This window comes from Zonotrichia leucophrys, chromosome 3 (assembly GCF_028769735.1).
Source record: "Zonotrichia leucophrys gambelii isolate GWCS_2022_RI chromosome 3, RI_Zleu_2.0, whole genome shotgun sequence".
Taxonomy (NCBI): Eukaryota; Metazoa; Chordata; class Aves; order Passeriformes; family Passerellidae; genus Zonotrichia; species Zonotrichia leucophrys.
The window spans coordinates 98,781,386-98,799,728 of NC_088172.1; the positions used below are offsets into that span (position 1 = coordinate 98,781,386).

At 40.7% G+C, this 18,343-nt stretch overlaps 1 protein-coding gene across 2 annotated transcripts in view; it reads left to right on the forward strand.

Annotated features, from left to right (window-relative positions):
* The first annotated feature begins 11,402 nt into the window (after positions 1 to 11,402).
* CNIH3 (cornichon family AMPA receptor auxiliary protein 3) overlaps positions 11,403 to 18,343 on the forward strand; it is a 53,816-nt gene continuing 46,875 nt past the window's right edge. For both annotated transcript variants that reach the window (XR_010439654.1, XM_064709477.1), the window contains exon 1: positions 11,403 to 11,594. Coding sequence is in view for 1 of the 2 variants with exons in the window: in XM_064709477.1 (XP_064565547.1) it covers positions 11,514 to 11,594 (81 nt within the window). In the remaining variant the exon portion in view is untranslated. The remainder of the gene's footprint in view (positions 11,595 to 18,343) is intronic.

The following is an 18,343-nucleotide window of genomic DNA, read 5'->3' on the forward strand; positions in this document are numbered from 1 at the left end:
GTCATGAGCTGCAGAGCATCCCTTAACTGCCTGTGAAAGGATAGGATGGAAATTGAGAATCATTATGAGAGTTCAAGAAATCAGGGTGAAAAGTATACAACACTCAACAAATTAAAATGAGAGCTACTTCATTTAGGTAGGAATAATTAAATACACAAGAGTAAGAGTGGGAACAATCAGACAGCACTGTGAAACATTTCAGGGCTAGTATATATGGCTTTAATTGCTCATTCTTTTTCCCAAGACCTATTACCTTTTTATAGAAAGAATTTTGTTTAGTTTCATACAATTTTCCTTTGATTAATCATTGGTCCTTGCTATTTTTTTACTGCTCTCTTCTGGATGCTTGTTTAATTTAAATCAAGAGAAAAATAATGGAATAAACAATTAAATATGCCAAAATATTGACTGTTCCACAGCTATTTCATTTTCTTAAGATAGTTTTTATCTTTACCAATCTTCTGGAACCTCATCTGTCTTTCAGGATTTCTCAAATATGCAGTCAGTCTGAGATTATAGCAACTTCTGAAATACAAACCGGACTGGAAATGTGTGTCAGTCTCCTTAAATAAACTCACTTTCCTGGAGTGACGTTTCATGCATATCTCAGACTGCCTCACTATGTTCTATAGTATGTAAGAAACATTTTTATTGCTGTCAAAGATAGTAAAATATTACTTTTTGTGGAGAATCACATTTCCACAGTATATAGAGATGCCATAAAACTTGCATATTGAAGCAGAATCTCATTGAAGAAGTTGTATGGACAGAAGGGGGAATATCTGCTGCACTTGTGAATTTGAGAAATATTCAGATATAAAGTTGTGTGGCAATCCACTTTCACAACATAATATGACAGTAAATTCAGATACCTCAGATTTGCAGGGTTTGGAAGGCACGTATGATGTTCAGAGACAGAAGACACTAGAGTTAACAAAAGAGACATAAAATGAGCTTATACAACTATGATCTGTGCAGCTTTGGACTGAAATACAGTCAGGGAATTGCTCTTGGTTTATCTGGAGATACCAAACAAGAGCAAATCCCTGACTATTTTTTTGCTCTTTGGTATCTGGAGATTCCCCCCAGCTTGGTTTCACACCTTGCCTAGGAATTCAAACAAGCTGAATGTACCTTTGCCTTGCAGCACTGCTAAATTATTGTTCCTACAACTGGGATTTCTAAAATCAAAGTTTTCTTTTTAAAGAGGACCCTGGCTGTGTAGTGGGGAACAATGGAAGATTTCATGCAGTTTCCATGTGCTTTTTTGTAGTTAAGAGCATATTCTTATTGATTTAAAATAAAGTCCTACACCTGACAACAAAGAATACTGATAAATACAATCAAAGAACAGCAAACAGTCTAATGTGTTTGGGTTCAATTCAGGCCTGGCAACCCTGCAGGATGAAATAATCCATGTAGGATAATTCTGGAATGGGCAAAGGCAGAGACAGTCCCTGGTGCAGTCTCTGGATTTTAGTGTGGAGTTTCCATTTGTTGGAGCAGAAGGATAATTAAGTTTTTTGTTCCTCTTCGCTTGCACCAAGATGATTAGCAGGGGAATCTCACGCTGCTGAGTTTTGCAAGGCAGACACTTTTCTGATAAGAATTGAATTTGCTCATTTCAGGCAGTGTGATAAACAACCATCAGAGGACAGCTTCTCCCAGCCGGTGTCGGGCACACCTTGCCGTGCTCAGCTCTCTGGGCTCCTCAGCTGAGCATTTAGTGAGCAGCACATCAAACTCTTTGCTCAGCTGCTTCAGGTCATTTGCAGTAATTCTGCCTTCCTTCCTTGGGATGCACTTCTTCCTCTTCAAGGTGAGAGTTCAGTAAGTCCATTTTTGGACACAGCTCATCTTAATTCATTTTCCTAGTGACTTGTGCTATTTTTGTGATATAATTTTTTTTTCTTTCTGGGAATCTATTACTCTGTCAGTCTGCTCCAGCCACCTGCCCTATTTATGGGCATTTTAACAGAAGGAAGTTAATAGAAACTCATATTGGGTGTGAATTTCCCTTTCACTAATTCACACTATTCTTGCTGGGGATGCTTCAGTGTTAAAGGAAAATAGCTTACAGTACTTTCAAGGCCAGATTGCTTTCTCCCAGCAAGACAAAGTGGCCTTAGTGGGAACTAGGGCAGCTAAGCTGCAGTGCTTGGAAATTTACACCCTAATTACCACAAATTAACTTTTCCATCCAGGCCAGAACAAATATGTGGAGAAACTCAGAAGGTTGTCCAGTGTGTTACCTTTTCCTACAGAGTGATCTCCACTGAGTGCACGTGGGTCATACTGAGAGCATCTCAGTGGAAAACCCTTTTGCAGCTCAAATTAGCAAAAGTGCTTTCTGATTTTCAGTTCCCTGAAAGTTCAAAGTACCTCTCAGAAGGCAGCGTGCATGTAAATTACAGCAGTAGCTGATGGATTGGAAACACCTGTTCTGCTAAAATGTCTTATTTGCTCCCATTTCAAGCCTGAGTCCCCCAGCTTGGCTAGCTTGGCTTAACTCAATAGCTTTGCTTATGTTAATTGCTTCAATGGACACAGAATTATTGCCACTAAAATGAATGCTTCAGAAGCCAAAATAACCTCTCACTGGAATAATTGTTGAAAAAGATTTTTCTTCTAGAACACTATGTCCTCAAAGAAAACCTACCTGGAGTTCATTTGATTTTGAGAGTTGCTTTACTTGCAATCCAAAGCAAACTCTTACAAAATCTCTTTGGGAAGAAAAATAAAAGTTAATTTCTGTTATGTGTTGTTTCACAAAAGTTTATAGGTCAACAATTTATGTAGCCCAGTCAGCAAGAAATACACATATAGCATCTACTTCTCTGAATCAGAGAGCTGGCTGATGTCAAGGTAATTGCATTGGTATAAGGCTGTTGTAGCTTCAAGGAGATGAGAGCTGAGTTTTTCTATAGAAGAACTAAATACCTTGAACAGAGAAGAAGACTTTGTGTGGATGAGTGCCTCTGTGTGCAGTGCTTGTGAGTCACGATATTTTCCAAAAGGCTGTTTAACTTTCTGAAGTTGATGTGAGTCATAGTTCTCTTCCCAGGTAATGACTAGTTAAGATCCCATTTAGCTCTTCCATTTCTCTAGTAATCTCTGAGGCCCGTGTTTCATTGATCTTCCAGGGAACAGCAGCTTCAGAGCTCTGAGTGACAGCTGAGAGCTTTAGGAAACAACACAGATCCTTCCATTTGGAGAGCACAGATGACTAGAGCTGGAACCTGTCACTGCTCAGTCACTTTTGTCACATTAAAGTGACAATTGGTTTAACAAAAGAAAGCTTGTACTAACTGTTTAATGTAGGTACAAAACGTACAGGATTGGGGAAAAGGTGACTTTGAATGACACAGAATAAAAATAGGCACAAGGGCAGGTTTTTTACTTATTACATCACAAACTCTTTTTCTCCTATCTATTGCAAGAGTTAAACTGAGTATTTCAGAGGGCATACAGAATATATTAAAGATCTAGACCCAAACTTATCTTGTGGTTTAGGGAAGTTTATCTAGACATTTCAAAGTTACAGAAAGAAAATGAATCACAGAATGGGTCAGGTTGGAAAGAACCACAGTTGATCATCTGGTCCAACCTCCCTAGGGTCATCCTAGAGCAAGTGGATTGTGTCCAGATGGTTTTTGAATATTTCCAGGGAAGGAGACTCCACAAGCTCCCTGGGTGCCCTGTTCCAGTGCTCTGTCACTTGCACAGTAAGGAAGTTCTTCCTAATTTTCAGGGGGAGCCTTCCTGTGTTCCACCTTCTGCCTCTTGCCTCTTGTCCTATTGCTTGTCACCAGAAGGTAGAACAGAAACTGAAATACTTGCAATACAAAAATACAAAATGCATTGGAATCTCTCAACAGAAATTCAATCCTTCTCTTCTTTGTAAGAGATAGGTAAATTGCAGAGAATCACCTTGTCTTGCTTGTTCTTCTTCAGACTGGCAATAAAAATACATTAGGATGTTAAAGCCAGGATGTATTAAAGATTTATATTTAGAATAAAAATCATCTTTCAGCACAGTGTTCTCAAGAGATTTCTTGCTAAACATGTTCCCAACTCCTCCATTGCCACCTCCAACCTTTTCTTCTGGTATTTTTCCAATTTACAATATGAATTCTTCAGTACTTGTTGTCAAATGCTAAGATAGTTTTTATAAGGGATTTTAGCTGAAGTGACTAGAAATTCTAAGTGATACAGAGTGCTATAATCATTAGTTTTACTCCTACAGTTAAAAATATCCCTATTTATGGCTTTTCTATTTTCTCTGGTTTAACATGAGGAATATGTTCCAAAGTTACAAAAGCTTAGGGGATCAGTTTGGAGAGGGTTTAAATTCAGTGTTTTAAAAGAGTTGCATTGCTGATGTGCTAGTAATACAAGTCATGTTTTTTGGCAACTGATTTATTTATTATTTTCAAACAGAGATCAGTCAAACCTGATACTAATTTAATGAGGTAGAGGACAAGGCGACAGGGCTACAGGGGTCCTGAGCTGATGGCCACCAGATAATTCCTACTGTAACTGCAACACATGCTGCTGTACACCTTGCATGGCCTCTCCTTCCTTTTGTACCACAGATGAGCCCACCTCTCATAAAACTGCATCAAAAACAACTTTTCTGAATTAATAAAGCCATAATTGAATGTTTATATATTCATTAGTCAACACGGTTAGCTATGCAGACCATATTGTAGCTATTCATTTATGCCTGCAAGTTAAAAATGACTAAGACCATTAATTCACTGAGAACACATATGTCAGTTTGGTGAAATACTGAATTTTTTTTTCCTAAATTATAGCAAAGACTCCAGGTCTAGGTTTTCTGCAACAGATTGTTATTTTTGGGACAGCAGGGATGAGCATTCAGTATCAGTCTCAGTACAGAAAGACAAAGAGCATTTGGTTTAATTGGAGATAATTTAATCATCCTCTGAGAAGGAGAACTTTTGAAGGGCATTGCATATTTGACTTTGTTCTGGCATCTCTGTTCACAGTGATGGAGCCATGGGGTGTGATCTGATACAGCCTGCAGTGGGTGGGAGCACCAGCAGGTCCTGGGGATTAGCAGAATTTTACAGGGTGGGAAAAAAATGAAATATTGTGAAAATCAGAGGAAGCCCAGAATGTTATTTCAGTGTTTGGACAAATGCATATCTTATGCAAATTGTCTTATTAGAGGTCTGCAGGGTCTTCAGTGACTAATGAAGGATTTCTTATGAGAAAGCTTATTCAGAAAATTTGTCATTCCTTTTTCATTTCTTTGATGGAATTCAGTTATTCAGAATTGATGAAGTTGTAACCCACTCTCTCCCCAGCACAGACACAAATTAAATTCCTTCTTGGCAGGATTAAGCAATGTTAGCAAGAATTACTTCTGTAGGCTTTCCATGTATTGATTTGAAGCAAAATAGGTAATGTAAAAGGCAATTAAGACTGTTTCAGATATTCCATGTTAAGATCTTTCTATTCCCTTCATGGGCTCCCATTTTTGTGTTTGGCTTCCCCTCCAGACTAAAGGTCAGTTCAGAAGAATCTTCTTGGGAAAAACACACAGATGCTATTTTGCCAATGCTGAAAATTTCATTACTAATTTATGGAAGATTCCTGCCTTCCATGTATTGGAAGGATTTCACATCTGGAAGGAGGTAACTTTTGCACAATGAAGATGACTTCTCCTGTTGCCATGAATAATTATGGTTTTGTCTAATTCTAATCCTTCTGAAAATTCCACATATAGACATTAGAGATGTGCTGTAATTAAGCAAATCCTTTCCCCAATCCATTTCACTTTAAAGCAGGACCTCCCCTGCAATTGCTTTTTCCACTTGCTTTTTCTACTCTGTCCTGGAACCAAGGGCAGAGATCCTGTCCTTCTGGGGGGGTTAATATACTGTCAGATATTTCACCACTGGTGAGGAAGCAGTTTTGATGAGCTCCCAGGATATAAAAGCTGGATTTAGAGGAGGTATGGAAGTGAGAGGCAGTAGATGGACCAGGCTGAGACTATGAGAAAACAGGAAGATAAGGGAAAAACAGGCTAATGGGAAAGAACTGTGCAGTAGAGGGACAGAGGAGGCTGGAGCAATGAGGAGAAAAGAATATCTTAAGAATTAAGAGGTGGAATGGCATCTATGCTCACAAAGTTGCTCCACTAATCCTGGAGGTAATGGGAAAAGTCACAGATTCCCTGATGACAAACACTCTTGTAATTGCTAGCAGATCACTGGGGTCATGAAGAATCAGCATGTGTCCTGCCAGTGGTGCTGGTTATCAGAGCATGGCACAGAACAGAACTGAGATCACTCTGTTTGCAGCTGGGGGATCTGAGCTGCAAACCTGAAGCCCCAGTTTTGCCAGGGGCCATTATGGATATGAGTGGGATCCTGTGTAATTCTGATACAGGCTGGAAAGGGAACAGCAGAAGCAAAGCAACTATAGTGTCATGCTCTGAACAGTCTTTGCTCTTTAGGAACATTTCTGTATCACATATTAATTAATCTATGCTTTCAAAAGTGGATTTCTATAATATGGAGTTTGTAGCCTAACAGGAACCTTACAAACTTCACCAGGGGCAAATATAAAGTTGTGCACTAAGCAGGGAATAAGCCCTGGCAATGAAACAGGCTGGGACCTGACAATTCTGCTGGAGATGGCCTGAGACAAGCAGTGGAACAGGTTGCCCACAGAAGCTGGACTGTCTCTGTCCATGGAGGCTTTCCAGACCGGTTCAGATGAAACCTTGAGCAATAAGCCTGACCTTGCCCTGTCATGCTTTGCACAGGAGGTCAGACTAGAGACAGCCTGAAGTCCCTCCTGACATAAACTTTCCCGTGATCTTATGATAATGTACTTAAAATTAATTCATCCAGGTCCTACAAAAAAAGATGGGAACAGCTGGCAGTAAAATGAGATTATTGTCAGTGGGTTTGTGAACTATCTTATTCTTGGAAATCTGAAAATGAGACTTCATTAACAAAATGTCACTTGCCTTTATTATTGCAAAGGTAACCTTTTGAAAATGAACTGACCATGAAATAACAGAGTAATTTCAGCTAGAATCTGCAGATAATCTGAAATAATAATGCACAAGGGTATGAAATGCTTCTATTAATCTCTGTGTGATATTAGTGGTAAAGCCCAATGATAGTAATTTGTATATAAGCATTGTTAATAATTTAGTATTAGTTAAGGTTCACAAAAGAGAGAGTCACATGTATTATTAAAAAATAATCTGTGAATGAGAGTTCTGTACTATAATTAATATAATTGCTTTAACAGGCATTCAGTAACATGTTACACTTAAACAACAAGAATGTAGCAATAATATATAAATCTTAAAACTATGAACTACTTTGGCTGAGGGTGTATCACATTGTGGATGGATTTACAGTGATTTTAGCCTCCCACTTCAGGGACTTATAAGCAAGCAAGCCTTATAAAGACTTGTCCTTTAGGTTTATCCAGTTGTGGTAATTATTTGGGAGTTGAAAGGACTCATTAGCAGTCCCTTCTCATCTCTGATGCTGTTCTGTAAATTAGCCACTGGAAATTTCTTTAAGTATCTTCAAATTCTTTCATTATCTAGCACAAAAGGTCATTTCACATAAAATCAAGTGCTCTGAGACCTGCTAATGTAAGGACATGCTGAACTTGTGAATCTATTAAATCTGTTATCACAATCTGTTTTCACAATTGGATGTTGTTTGTTTTTGAGGGTTGTCTACTGCTCACCAGATGTTCTCTGTTATATTTACCTAGTGACTGAATTTTTATGGCTCCTTCACAGAGGTCCTCGCAAAGTAAAAAACCATCCTTAAGTAAAAAATCCCCAATCCTGTTTGTGCTTTGTGCTATGGTGATATTTGCAGAGTGATAGCTTTGAAAATCAGCATCTCAGTACTGTTTGTACAAATGCAGCACCACCATCTATCTGCTTGTGATGACTCTGTGTGAAATTGAGATCAGACTGTACTGCAGTCATATTTTTCAACAAATGTGCAAAATAAAGAGAAATTCTTTCCGCTATCAAGCAGCAGATCCAAAGAGGGATAACTAGCATTCCAAAATTGTATCTGCTCAAGGAAAGCAAGAGCCCTCACAATCTTTTGTAAAACCCTTTTCTCCATAGGGTTTACATAGACACTGTCACGATCTGTTTGTGGCTGCTGTGGGACAAAGCCAGCTCATGTAAAAACTTGTGCTAGGAACTGTTGTCAAGTTTGAAACGCCTTGTGTACCCATTATCAAATATATTTTTAAAAAAGAGCCTCTGGTTAAAGATGAAACCCCTTTTTAATCAGTCTGAACAGAATTTACTTTCCATTTCTTACCTCTCTACTTGGTCTGCAATTCATCTCATGGTTCAGCTTTCTGACTATTTATTCTGTTGCATTCTTGAGTTACAGGTGTGAGCCACAGAGAGAGAGAGAGAGCAGCAATCCCTGCTGGAAATGGCTTGGGAATACCATGGAGGAAGCAGGAGCATTGGTGAGATTTTGAGGACGGAAGAGTGAAAGATGAAGTGCTAAATCTGAGACTGTGGCTGCTAAAATGAGCTGCTGAACACCAGAGAGCAAGAATTACTGCATTTCCTGAGAGTGCTGCAGAACCTCTGAGCCTTTTATTTCCAGTAGTAGAAATCCACATGGGTCTCAGGAAGTGTTAAAATGACAGGTTTTGAAAGAACAGTTTTCCATCAAGGCAAAAAATATATTTTATATGTATAAAATAGGTATCTTATGCTCTGTGTTTATCTGTTTTCCCCATTCCAGGTCCCCTGAGCAGATAATGCTGCAGTCTCAGCTCCCTCTCCCTCCACCCTGGCTGCTGTGCTGAACATCATTTCAAAGGAGCACAGCTGGGTGCTGGACTGTAATTTCTCATGCAGCTCAGATCAAGTCCATTAGTTTATTTGAAGGTTAGGACCAAGACCATGGAGGTGCACGAGGAGCTAATAGACAGACCGGTGTTCCTGCTGTGCTCACGGGGGCTTAAACCAGGGAGAAAATAGTCAGGCACATCCATATTATTTTCACCTTTTGCTTCACCATTTGCAGCAGTCTCATTCATAAATGACAAAGAAACAGCTCCCTGCTGTGAGGTCCTCATACCACAGAGAGCTGTAATGAGTTTGTAACGAGATGGAGATAAGGAAGGTTTTTTTGTGATTACTCAGACAAATCTCTGAGTGCAAATCAGAGGGGTATGTCTTTCCATCACTCTCCATGGCTTAAACATCTGAGGATAGTTAAGGAATTCTCATGGTATTTTGTAAGAAGAACTCAGTAAGACAAAAATGTTCTAAATGCATCTTTATGGATTTCTTGCCTTCATTGTATGTCAGAATCTTTTGTAATTTGACAGCCACCAGCAGTGATTAATGGCTGGCAATATGGCTGGGGGCAATGTGTGTCTCAAAGTCAGTATCAGGGAAGCCTCTGTGATCTGGGAAGTCTTTGGCTCTGGAACTGTCTCCTTGCAAAATCAGAAACAAGTGTTTTGCCTGTGTGCTCCGTGAAGAGCTCCAAATAAATAGCTGGAATATTAATGAAGATGAGAGTGAAAAACAGGGAAATATTCACCTTGGAGTGTGGTGCTAATCTGAGATTTAAGGGTTGTTTCTGTTTCAGTCTTTTATGACAGCTATAGTAAATTTATATTTTTCATATGTACGCATATATATTTGTGGAGATATATACATATAAATGCTCCAGAAAGAAATATTTTATTTTCATTTCCTTAGAAGAATCAGGTGTTTTCTGTGTTGAATCTTAGCATGGGTAATATATATCCAGACATTAAAGTAACCATGGCAAAATAATTAAATAAATCTTTCCAAAGATGACTCCTGTACCTCATTCACTGTTCTTTTCAAAAGGTATGGTTATGAACAAACCATTTACATCCACAAGTACATGCTCTATGGGATTTCAGGTACAAAAAAATTAAAAGGTCAGACAATTACAATAAATAGGTTTACTGCATCCCTGTATAACATAAATCTCATTTCTATTTGCCATGTCCTGTCCTTCTTAATTAAAGCATCAGACCTCACATACAGTTTGGAGCAGCTCAATTATGAAAGGTCAGATCCATCAGTTTATTCCAGATTGGTTTATTAATTACTGGCCTTGACTCTTGATTCAAATCAACACTCTTTCCTCAGGATAAAAGTGGTTATTATGCTACAAATAATATGTTACAAATAATATACTGTACTTTTAAACAAAAATATATTGGAAACATTTACAAAGAAAGCTTCCACTGGACTTGGCTTTGATGGAATTATGTTCTCTTGTGCCATGAAGTCTGACTTTCACAGGTGACCACTGGCAAATTTTTAAACAGTGTTGTTACTGAATCCCTTTAATCCATAACAAGAATGGAAAAAATGCTGTGAGCTGAAATTCTATTTCAGTTTTATAAGGGTACAAATACATAACTTCAAATACATAAGCTTTCAAATACATAACATTCATCCATGGTTTTCAAGATATTTTGAAATGGGATTTCTGATGGTTCTCTGATAGTTTCTCACGAAAACTTTTTGCTTGCAAACCTACTCTATTGTGCCAGCTCCAAAGAAGTGGAAGAACTTTTGATGGTAAATCTAAACCAGATCTGCAGAAACAGCTAAGTTGTGTCGGGAGACACTGTGGATGCTGTTAAAGACAAGGTACTAATGGATCTATCCATTAAAAATAAGAGAAGGCAGGAGCTTGCTCTTCCTTTGTTATTTTAATGTATTTAATTTTATCTGTACTTCAGCAACTTGGATATTGCATATACCTGAAAGTAGTGGCAGTTAAGAAAGGTTTTATTTATTTACTCCAACAGTAAATGCCTTTTTCAGCTGATGGGAAAGGGCAAACTGATCCTGCTTTGCTCAGCTGCTCTGCTTTGGTTCATGAGCTCTTGGGCTGTGCTCCTGTCCCCTCTGCCTCAAAGGATGGACACTCCACCGCTGGTCTGAGCCTGGGGAATGCTTCACCCTCTTTCGCTGTCCCTGAAAGGAAAAAAAAAAAAAACCCAAAACCTTCAAAACCCCCCATCAAAGCACTTCAAGTTTAGGCACATAATTATCTTCTCAAGATTTGGCCCGAACTGATCCCAGCCTACGCTCCTTCCTCTCACGCTGTCGTGACAGGATTTCAGTCAGGAACACGCGGCTCTCTCTGCCTGCAGACGCGTTCGAGCGGCAGCGGAGCCCCCGGCCGGCCGCGCTCCGCCGAGCCCGGACCCCCAGCGCATCCCGCCGGCAGAACCCGCCCCGGGTGGAGCCTCCGGGGGCGCGGATCGCGGCCGAGGGGCCGGGCCGGGCCGGGCCGGGGGCGTTGCGGGGCTCGGGGCGGGCCCGGGCGCTGCTGCGGGGGGCGGTGGCCGCCCGGCGCCGGCTGCGTGAGGCGCTGCCCGCTCCGCCGGCCGGGGGCTCCTGTGCCGCTCTCCTGCCGGCAGCTCCCGCCCGGCGGAGGGGGGCGCGGAGGGCTCTCCCCGCCATGGCCTTCACCTTCGCCGCCTTCTGCTACATGCTGTCGCTGGTGCTGTGCGCCGCCCTCATCTTCTTCGCCATCTGGCATGTGAGTACCCCAGCCCCGCAGCCCCCGCGCCGAAGGCGGCTCCGGCCGCGGTCCGCGCAGGGTCCCGGCGCCGTGAGGGAGCCGTGAGGGAGCGGGGCGGGCTGAGGCGGGGGCGAGCAGCCCTTGGCCCGGGCGGCCGGGGAGCGGCGTCCCGCGGTGGGGCCGGGGCGGACGGAGCTTTCCTGAGACCTCTGCGTGGGGGACCGTGTTAATTTCACTGCTGGGAGCGTACGGAGCCGCGGCCACGGGGCTATGGCAGCCCGGGGTCTGTGGGACCTCGGGGGCTATGGCAGCCCGAGATCTGTCTGTAGCAGCCCGGGGTCCGTCCGTGGCAGCCCGGGGTCTGTCTGTCCGTGGCAGCCCGGGGTCCGTGCCAGCTCGGTCCCCGCTGCCGGGAGCGCTGTCCCGGCCCCGCGGTGCTGGCGGAGCTCGGCGCTCTCCGGGTAACACCATCCGCTTCTCTCGCCTGCGAACAGAGCGCTGTGACGGGGAAACAGCCCCGTGTCTGATGAAGCAGATACTGTGTTTTCCCTTAATAACTTCCTAAAAAGTTAGATGAGAAACTCTCTCGTCCTTCTGATACACGACCCGCGCATTGTGGTCCACCTTTGTTAATTTCACTCCACGGGGCTGCTGCTCGTTCCGTGCTGTTCTGGGTGCCTGTGGTAGGCGTAAACGTGTAACTCAGAAGATGTGAGATCATTCTAATGCGTAACTTGCAATTCTTTTGAACTGTTACATATTTTAGAATTAATTACACTTTGTGTGTGCCACACGATAACTCCGTGCTGTAAGCATTCAGGATGGAGCAGGGTAAGTTGGAATATTGAGTGAGTCTCATGGATGCTTCCACAGCTACCTGATGGAGTATGATTAAAAGAAAAATCCTCTTTGACTGACAAGCAAGGGAGCTGCAGAGTTTGTTTTTATTGAAATGGAAGTAAAGCTGCTAGCTTAGTTGTGTTTGCACTCTGAAAGAAATCATTCTGTTGCAAGAATGCTTTGAAATTTAATTATTTTGTACTCTTCATGGGACTGTTACAAGTTCTTTTTTTATTATTTTTTTATTAAGGAAACCACAAAGCTGTGATGTTGTGATGTCAAGTACTGTAAGGCTGTAAAGGATCTCTAGCAGGCAGCTACTGCACTACTCTGAAAAAAGGAGTAGTAAAATTTAGATTATTACTCATGTTTTCTCTCCTCCTCTTCTGCAAACCTTTAGGTCTCCAAAAGTGAGAATTCCACAGCTTCCTCAAGGGGCTTAGAGTTAGAAGTGTGTTCTCCTTTGAATCTCTAGCTACAAATTAAACTGCAGCAATTTTAATGGTTGTTTTATGTGTTTGAAGTCTGTCACTGTGTCCTCTTTTTTGAGAGTCTGGAGTTGATGTCCTGTGAATTCATAAAGGACTTGTAGCAAATCTGGCAAATAATTCTCCCATAAATGACTGCAGTTACTGCAAATTTACTCTTATTGAAACATTTTTTTTAACTTTCATTCTATAAACTCATGAAGAGCAATCCCTGAGTACAAGAGCTCTGTAAAGGCAACTAGGAAAGAAAACCTTTGCTTGATACACTTATGTTTATGCTGCATGTTTCTTACATCTGTTGAAAAAATTGTCGAGGGATTGAAATGGAAAATGGCTGGAAATGCTCTTGTGTTGTAAGAGTGAAGGAATTGGCACTATCTTTTCTAGTAAACAGAAAAATTCTAATTAAATACATGGTTTGTGAAGGAAAGCCATGGAATAACAGATTTAACACCCTGCCAAAATAAACTTTTAGGTGTCCATGTTATCCACATACACAGAACACAAGGACTTTTATTATCCTTTCTCTGTGAACTGGTGCAGTCTGGTTTCTTCTCTAAGTTATGTATTGAGTCATAGGAGTTTCTTTCACCTTAAACATCTCAGTAGTGAAAATCTTCCCCGGAAACAAAACTCCTACTCCTTCCCTGTGACCTGATTTTTCTTCCACTATAATATACTGGTAAGGGACAGTAAATATATGGCACGTAGGCTCTAATAATGGCAGAGGAGTGTTCCCATAATTACATTGTCCTGTTTATTTTTTTAAGACATTCTGCTGCTAAGAATAAGTTGATGAATAATCTGCGTGTCCTAACACTCTGGAAGATTTCTGAGAATAAGAATTTATATTTTGCAAATTATTTTAAACGATAAAAACTGTAGCATTGGACTTGATATTGTTCTAATGTGAAGCTGAATGAGGTTTGGGCATATATCTGGAATGATTTAACAGCGGATCAAACAAAACTTCAATTTCTCCTTGCTGGAAAGTCAGATGAATTATAAGTTTCATTCATATTGATCTAAGAAGTATAATAAAAACTGTACAACCAAAACAAGAGAGTAAGGTGAGGATTTTTATTTTTGGACACTGTGCTTTTCTGGTGCCTTTGCTCTGAGAAGTTAGACTGTCTGTACATTCCTGTGCTCCTTACTCTTTGGAAGCAGACAGAATGAAGCTGCTCAGAGCATTTCATAGGAATTGAAAATGCACACAGTCCTCCAGACACCAGGAATATATTGTAATATTTTTCCTGCCTCTGGCTGATTTTCTTGTATAGGTAGCCAGAGGTGTCTGTCATAAAAAATCCTCCCAACAAAACCAAATTAGAAATTATCAAGAAACATTTGTTAACGATAATTCTTGTGCAGAGCTGAATGTATTATTGCTGGAATTTCACTCATATATATTAAGTGGAAGAAAAAGGCTTGAAAATCTTCATATACTGCATTCTGTGGTGCAGGAATTTTTACAGCATTTTGGTTGTTCAGTGACCAAATTTCCTCTGGGTGTAATGTCACAGTATTAGGAACACCCTATACAAGTGTGTGATACAACTAACAGCAAAATTTGCTCTACTAACTACATCATTTGATATTCTCATCTGATCTTGTTGGAAGCTCCAGAACTGTGTTAGTCCTCCTGCTAACTATCACAGGCACTTTGTTTTGCTGTCCTCAGCTCTTTTTTTTCTTTATATACAGCTTTTTACTGATCAGTTTCATTCCATTCCTAAATCATCTTGAACTAAGATTTTAGCTTCTTGTTAACATGGAACTGAGCTGTATCAAATCTGTTTGAACTCCCAACAAGACTTGACACAGCACATTCATTTCTAGTGTAGCTCCACTGAGTTGTCTCAAGTGAAGTTAACTGAAGTTGACCAAGTTGTGCCTTATTTCTCCTCAGTTAAAAAGGGATGTGCTTGTGTTGAGTCCTGCAGCACTGTGTTCTCTTAAAGCATATTGGTTTTGAGTAATCTGAGTCCTTCCCTTCTGGTGATATTTTAAGATGGAAAGACTTGCTTTGAGATTTGTTATTTAAAGGAAAGCTTTAAGAAAAGACCTTTTCAAAGTGATCCATGGCAAAACAATTCATAAGTACCAAGAACATTACTGTTAAAAAGAAAAGAATTTCCGTGGTGGGCCATCCCTTTTTCAAGTCGTACAAGCAAATCTTTGCATATGACTGCTTCACAACCTAAGGATTGCCAGAAAGTTTCAGGGGTATCATGCCAGTGAAAAAATTGGCAATGCCAGTGTGAGATGTTGTGCCACACTGGATGTTTTCTGGAGTATTTTGATATAGTTGAGAACACAGATGAATCCAGGAACAGCCCTTTGGCACAACAAGAGCGGCGTGTGTCGAAAGTGATGGCAGCTACTTGAGCCAAGCTTAAGGAGAATAAAGCAGCAGAGGATGGAGGTTTTTTGGTTTATGGCCCCCACGCCACATTATTTTTCTTTTGGATAGTATTTATCTTGATAAACTACTTAATATAACTTTGGCTTCACTTCACAGTTACAAGTTCACAAGTATAATTAAAAACAGTGGCAGGCTGTGACTGAACAGAGTGATATAGGCTAAGATTGACTTGTAGTTTTAATCAAAGCATCCTTTTTTTTGCAAACACCAGGGAATTAAGCCCTTGCAATCTGTATTCAGTGTTGTTTCTGCTAATGGCTTTGTGTTTTATCTTGAGTTATCTATGCCTTGTTTTCTCATTTGCTAAGTGTGAGTAATGGAACTAAACTGCAAGTACTGCCTGTCACTTTATTTAAGACTATTCTTAAAATGTCTTTGCTTTCTGACAGAAGGTGCTATACACATGTAAGATGTTGCCACTTCTGGTTGTTGTCACTGTAGCATCCTGGTGATGTGGACTGTAATTATTAGCACTCAAGTTTCAACAGCTCAGGTAAAAAATTCAAAAGCTCTCAAAGAGTTGTGGATGCAGAATTTGATGAGTATTTGGTTTCTGACTTGCTTAGGCTTCTTCATAGAATTCCTAGTTTGATTTTTGATAAATTGTTCAGCCTTAATTTTGAATATACATAAAAAGCACATAAGCTTGGCTTGACAGCAAATTCAGTTGAACAAAACACTTTGGTCACAAACTGAGTGCTGATCTGTCAGTGTTCTCTGTGTTATCTGTGTCTTATTGTTTCTGTAGCTGAGGTTTGGAGGGGAGCTCTGCCCTACCTGAAAGCTGCAAAGAGATCTGTGGTCTGACTTGAACCTGTGCTTCTCTCTGGTGAAGGCTGCCAGTCATCTCAATTTAACCTCTCTGCAATGCTTTAGAGCCTGTCTAGAAATGAAAGTTTGTCATTTCCTTACAGACTTCTGGTCAAGCCTGAATTCTGTTCAGACATTGAAGTTCAGTACTGTTCTCTGATGAGTCATTAATGCATTTCTCTGAGAATGATGGTTAATTATGTGCTTAAAAATAAAATCAGATTAATGCTTGATGAAGCGGAGCACAAATGCTATTGCTGTGTGTTATACATATTTCTTGAAAATGTCTTTTCTTGCCCAAGCAGCTAAGCACATTGTCCCTCAAGGTTTTATAGTCAGGACAGTTTAAGGAATGAGTCTGATATTTCCACTCTTTTTAAAGACAGCAGAGCCAGATTGCCCTGGCTATAACATAGCTTGACAGTTCCCTTACAACTTTTCTTTCAGAAGTTTGTCACATTAATGCTGACAGACAGATATTAGGCCAGGCAGCACAGGCTGTGGAGCAAACTGTATCTTTTCTTTTGGGAAAGAGTTATATCTCAGTTTAGTAACCTTGCCATGCTTAAATAATAATTAAAAAGATCACAGAAGTCAGTCTATGGGCTCCAGCACAGGCTTAAGCAGCATCTCTGAGTATGCTTGAACTGTCATGATGAGATTTATTTGGAGAAAGATTTTAAATTGTGTGTGTTTGCCACTGGCTGCAATTCTGGATGCCTCACAAGGCACAGTGACTCCATTATCTGTGTAAAATAAATTATTCTGTGGAGTCTCGTGCCTCCCACAATATGTGCAGAGAGCTATTTAAATCTTATTTGGTTGTCATATATCCGAGGGGTTTTTGGTCTTAGGATTAGTTGTAAAATCTACTTACTAAAGGGATTTATATCCAAATTGGTAAAGAATGTATTTCTAGTGCTTTTAAGTAACTGCTATGCTTGTTAATAAGCAAGGCAATATAGCTGTCATATTTTATTAGACCATGAGTAAAACTCTTAGACTGAGTTGGAGGCATGAGTTTATAGCTCATTACATGTGTTTGTTTATTCAGCCACCACATACTCCATTAAATCAAATTTAAAACATTGAATTCAGCCTTCAGACCTCTGGCTTTGTGGATTGCCCTCACCCCAACATAAATATCCTTTTAGCAAAGTATTTTTCAGAAGGAGGAGGAAGCTCAGCAGAGAATGTTTTCCATACAGATAACAGACATCTCTTTGACCCATTCCTCTTTGTCAGACATGCCTCTCATTTATAACCAGTGTGGCTGCTGACAGCTGGAGGTGACTCTACCAGGCAATGGAAAAAGGTCTCATTTAAGCTGCAAACTGGGGATACTGGGAGGCTTACTCTTCTGGTGATGATAGTTTGGAAAACACTTCCAATTTCTGTGGAAACAAAGTGTCTCTCCCACATGAAACAGGTAAGAATTGTTGTTTTTTCCACTCTGAAAAGAGTCACTTAAAGTCACAGGGCAGAGTCAGCTGATGGGGTAAAGGCAGAAGAATGTCAAATACTGTTTGATTTACTAGGTCACCTTCCAGAGTTTCACAGTTGGAAGTTCTCCGTTAAAAATTCAACTTGTGACCGCGATGGTGTGCAGAGAGCAAGAAGTGATTTTATTAACTGAATGGTTCCTGTATTCTTTGTTAGTAATTACAACTTCAGAAATGTCTTGTTCATCTTAAAAGAAATTGTAAAAGGTTCATAGAATAATTTTGATTGGAAGAAATCTAGGAAATCATCCAGTCAAATCTCTTCTTCAAGGCAGGCCTAATTTCCAAGTTAGCCAGGCTGCTGAAGGTCCTGTCCAGACCATTTATGAACTCTCCATGGGTGGAGAGATGAAACACAGCCTGGATGGATGAGGGGAGAGCCGTGGATATTGTCCACCTCGACTTCAGCAACGCTTTCCTCACTGTCTCTCACAACATTCTCGCAGGCAAACTCAGCAAGTGTGGAGAGGGTGAGTGGACAGTGGGGTGGATGTGGAGCTGGCTGAATGGCAGAGCTCAGAGGGCTGTTACCCATGGCACAGGAGAGTGGTGTCCCCTAAGGGTTGGTACTGAGCCCAGTGTTGTTTAGTTACCCATCCATGACTTGGATGAAGGGGCAGATGTGTCCTCAGCAAGTTCACTGGTGGCACCAGGCTGGGAGGAGAGGCTGATACCCCAGAGGGCTCTGCAGACTTCAGA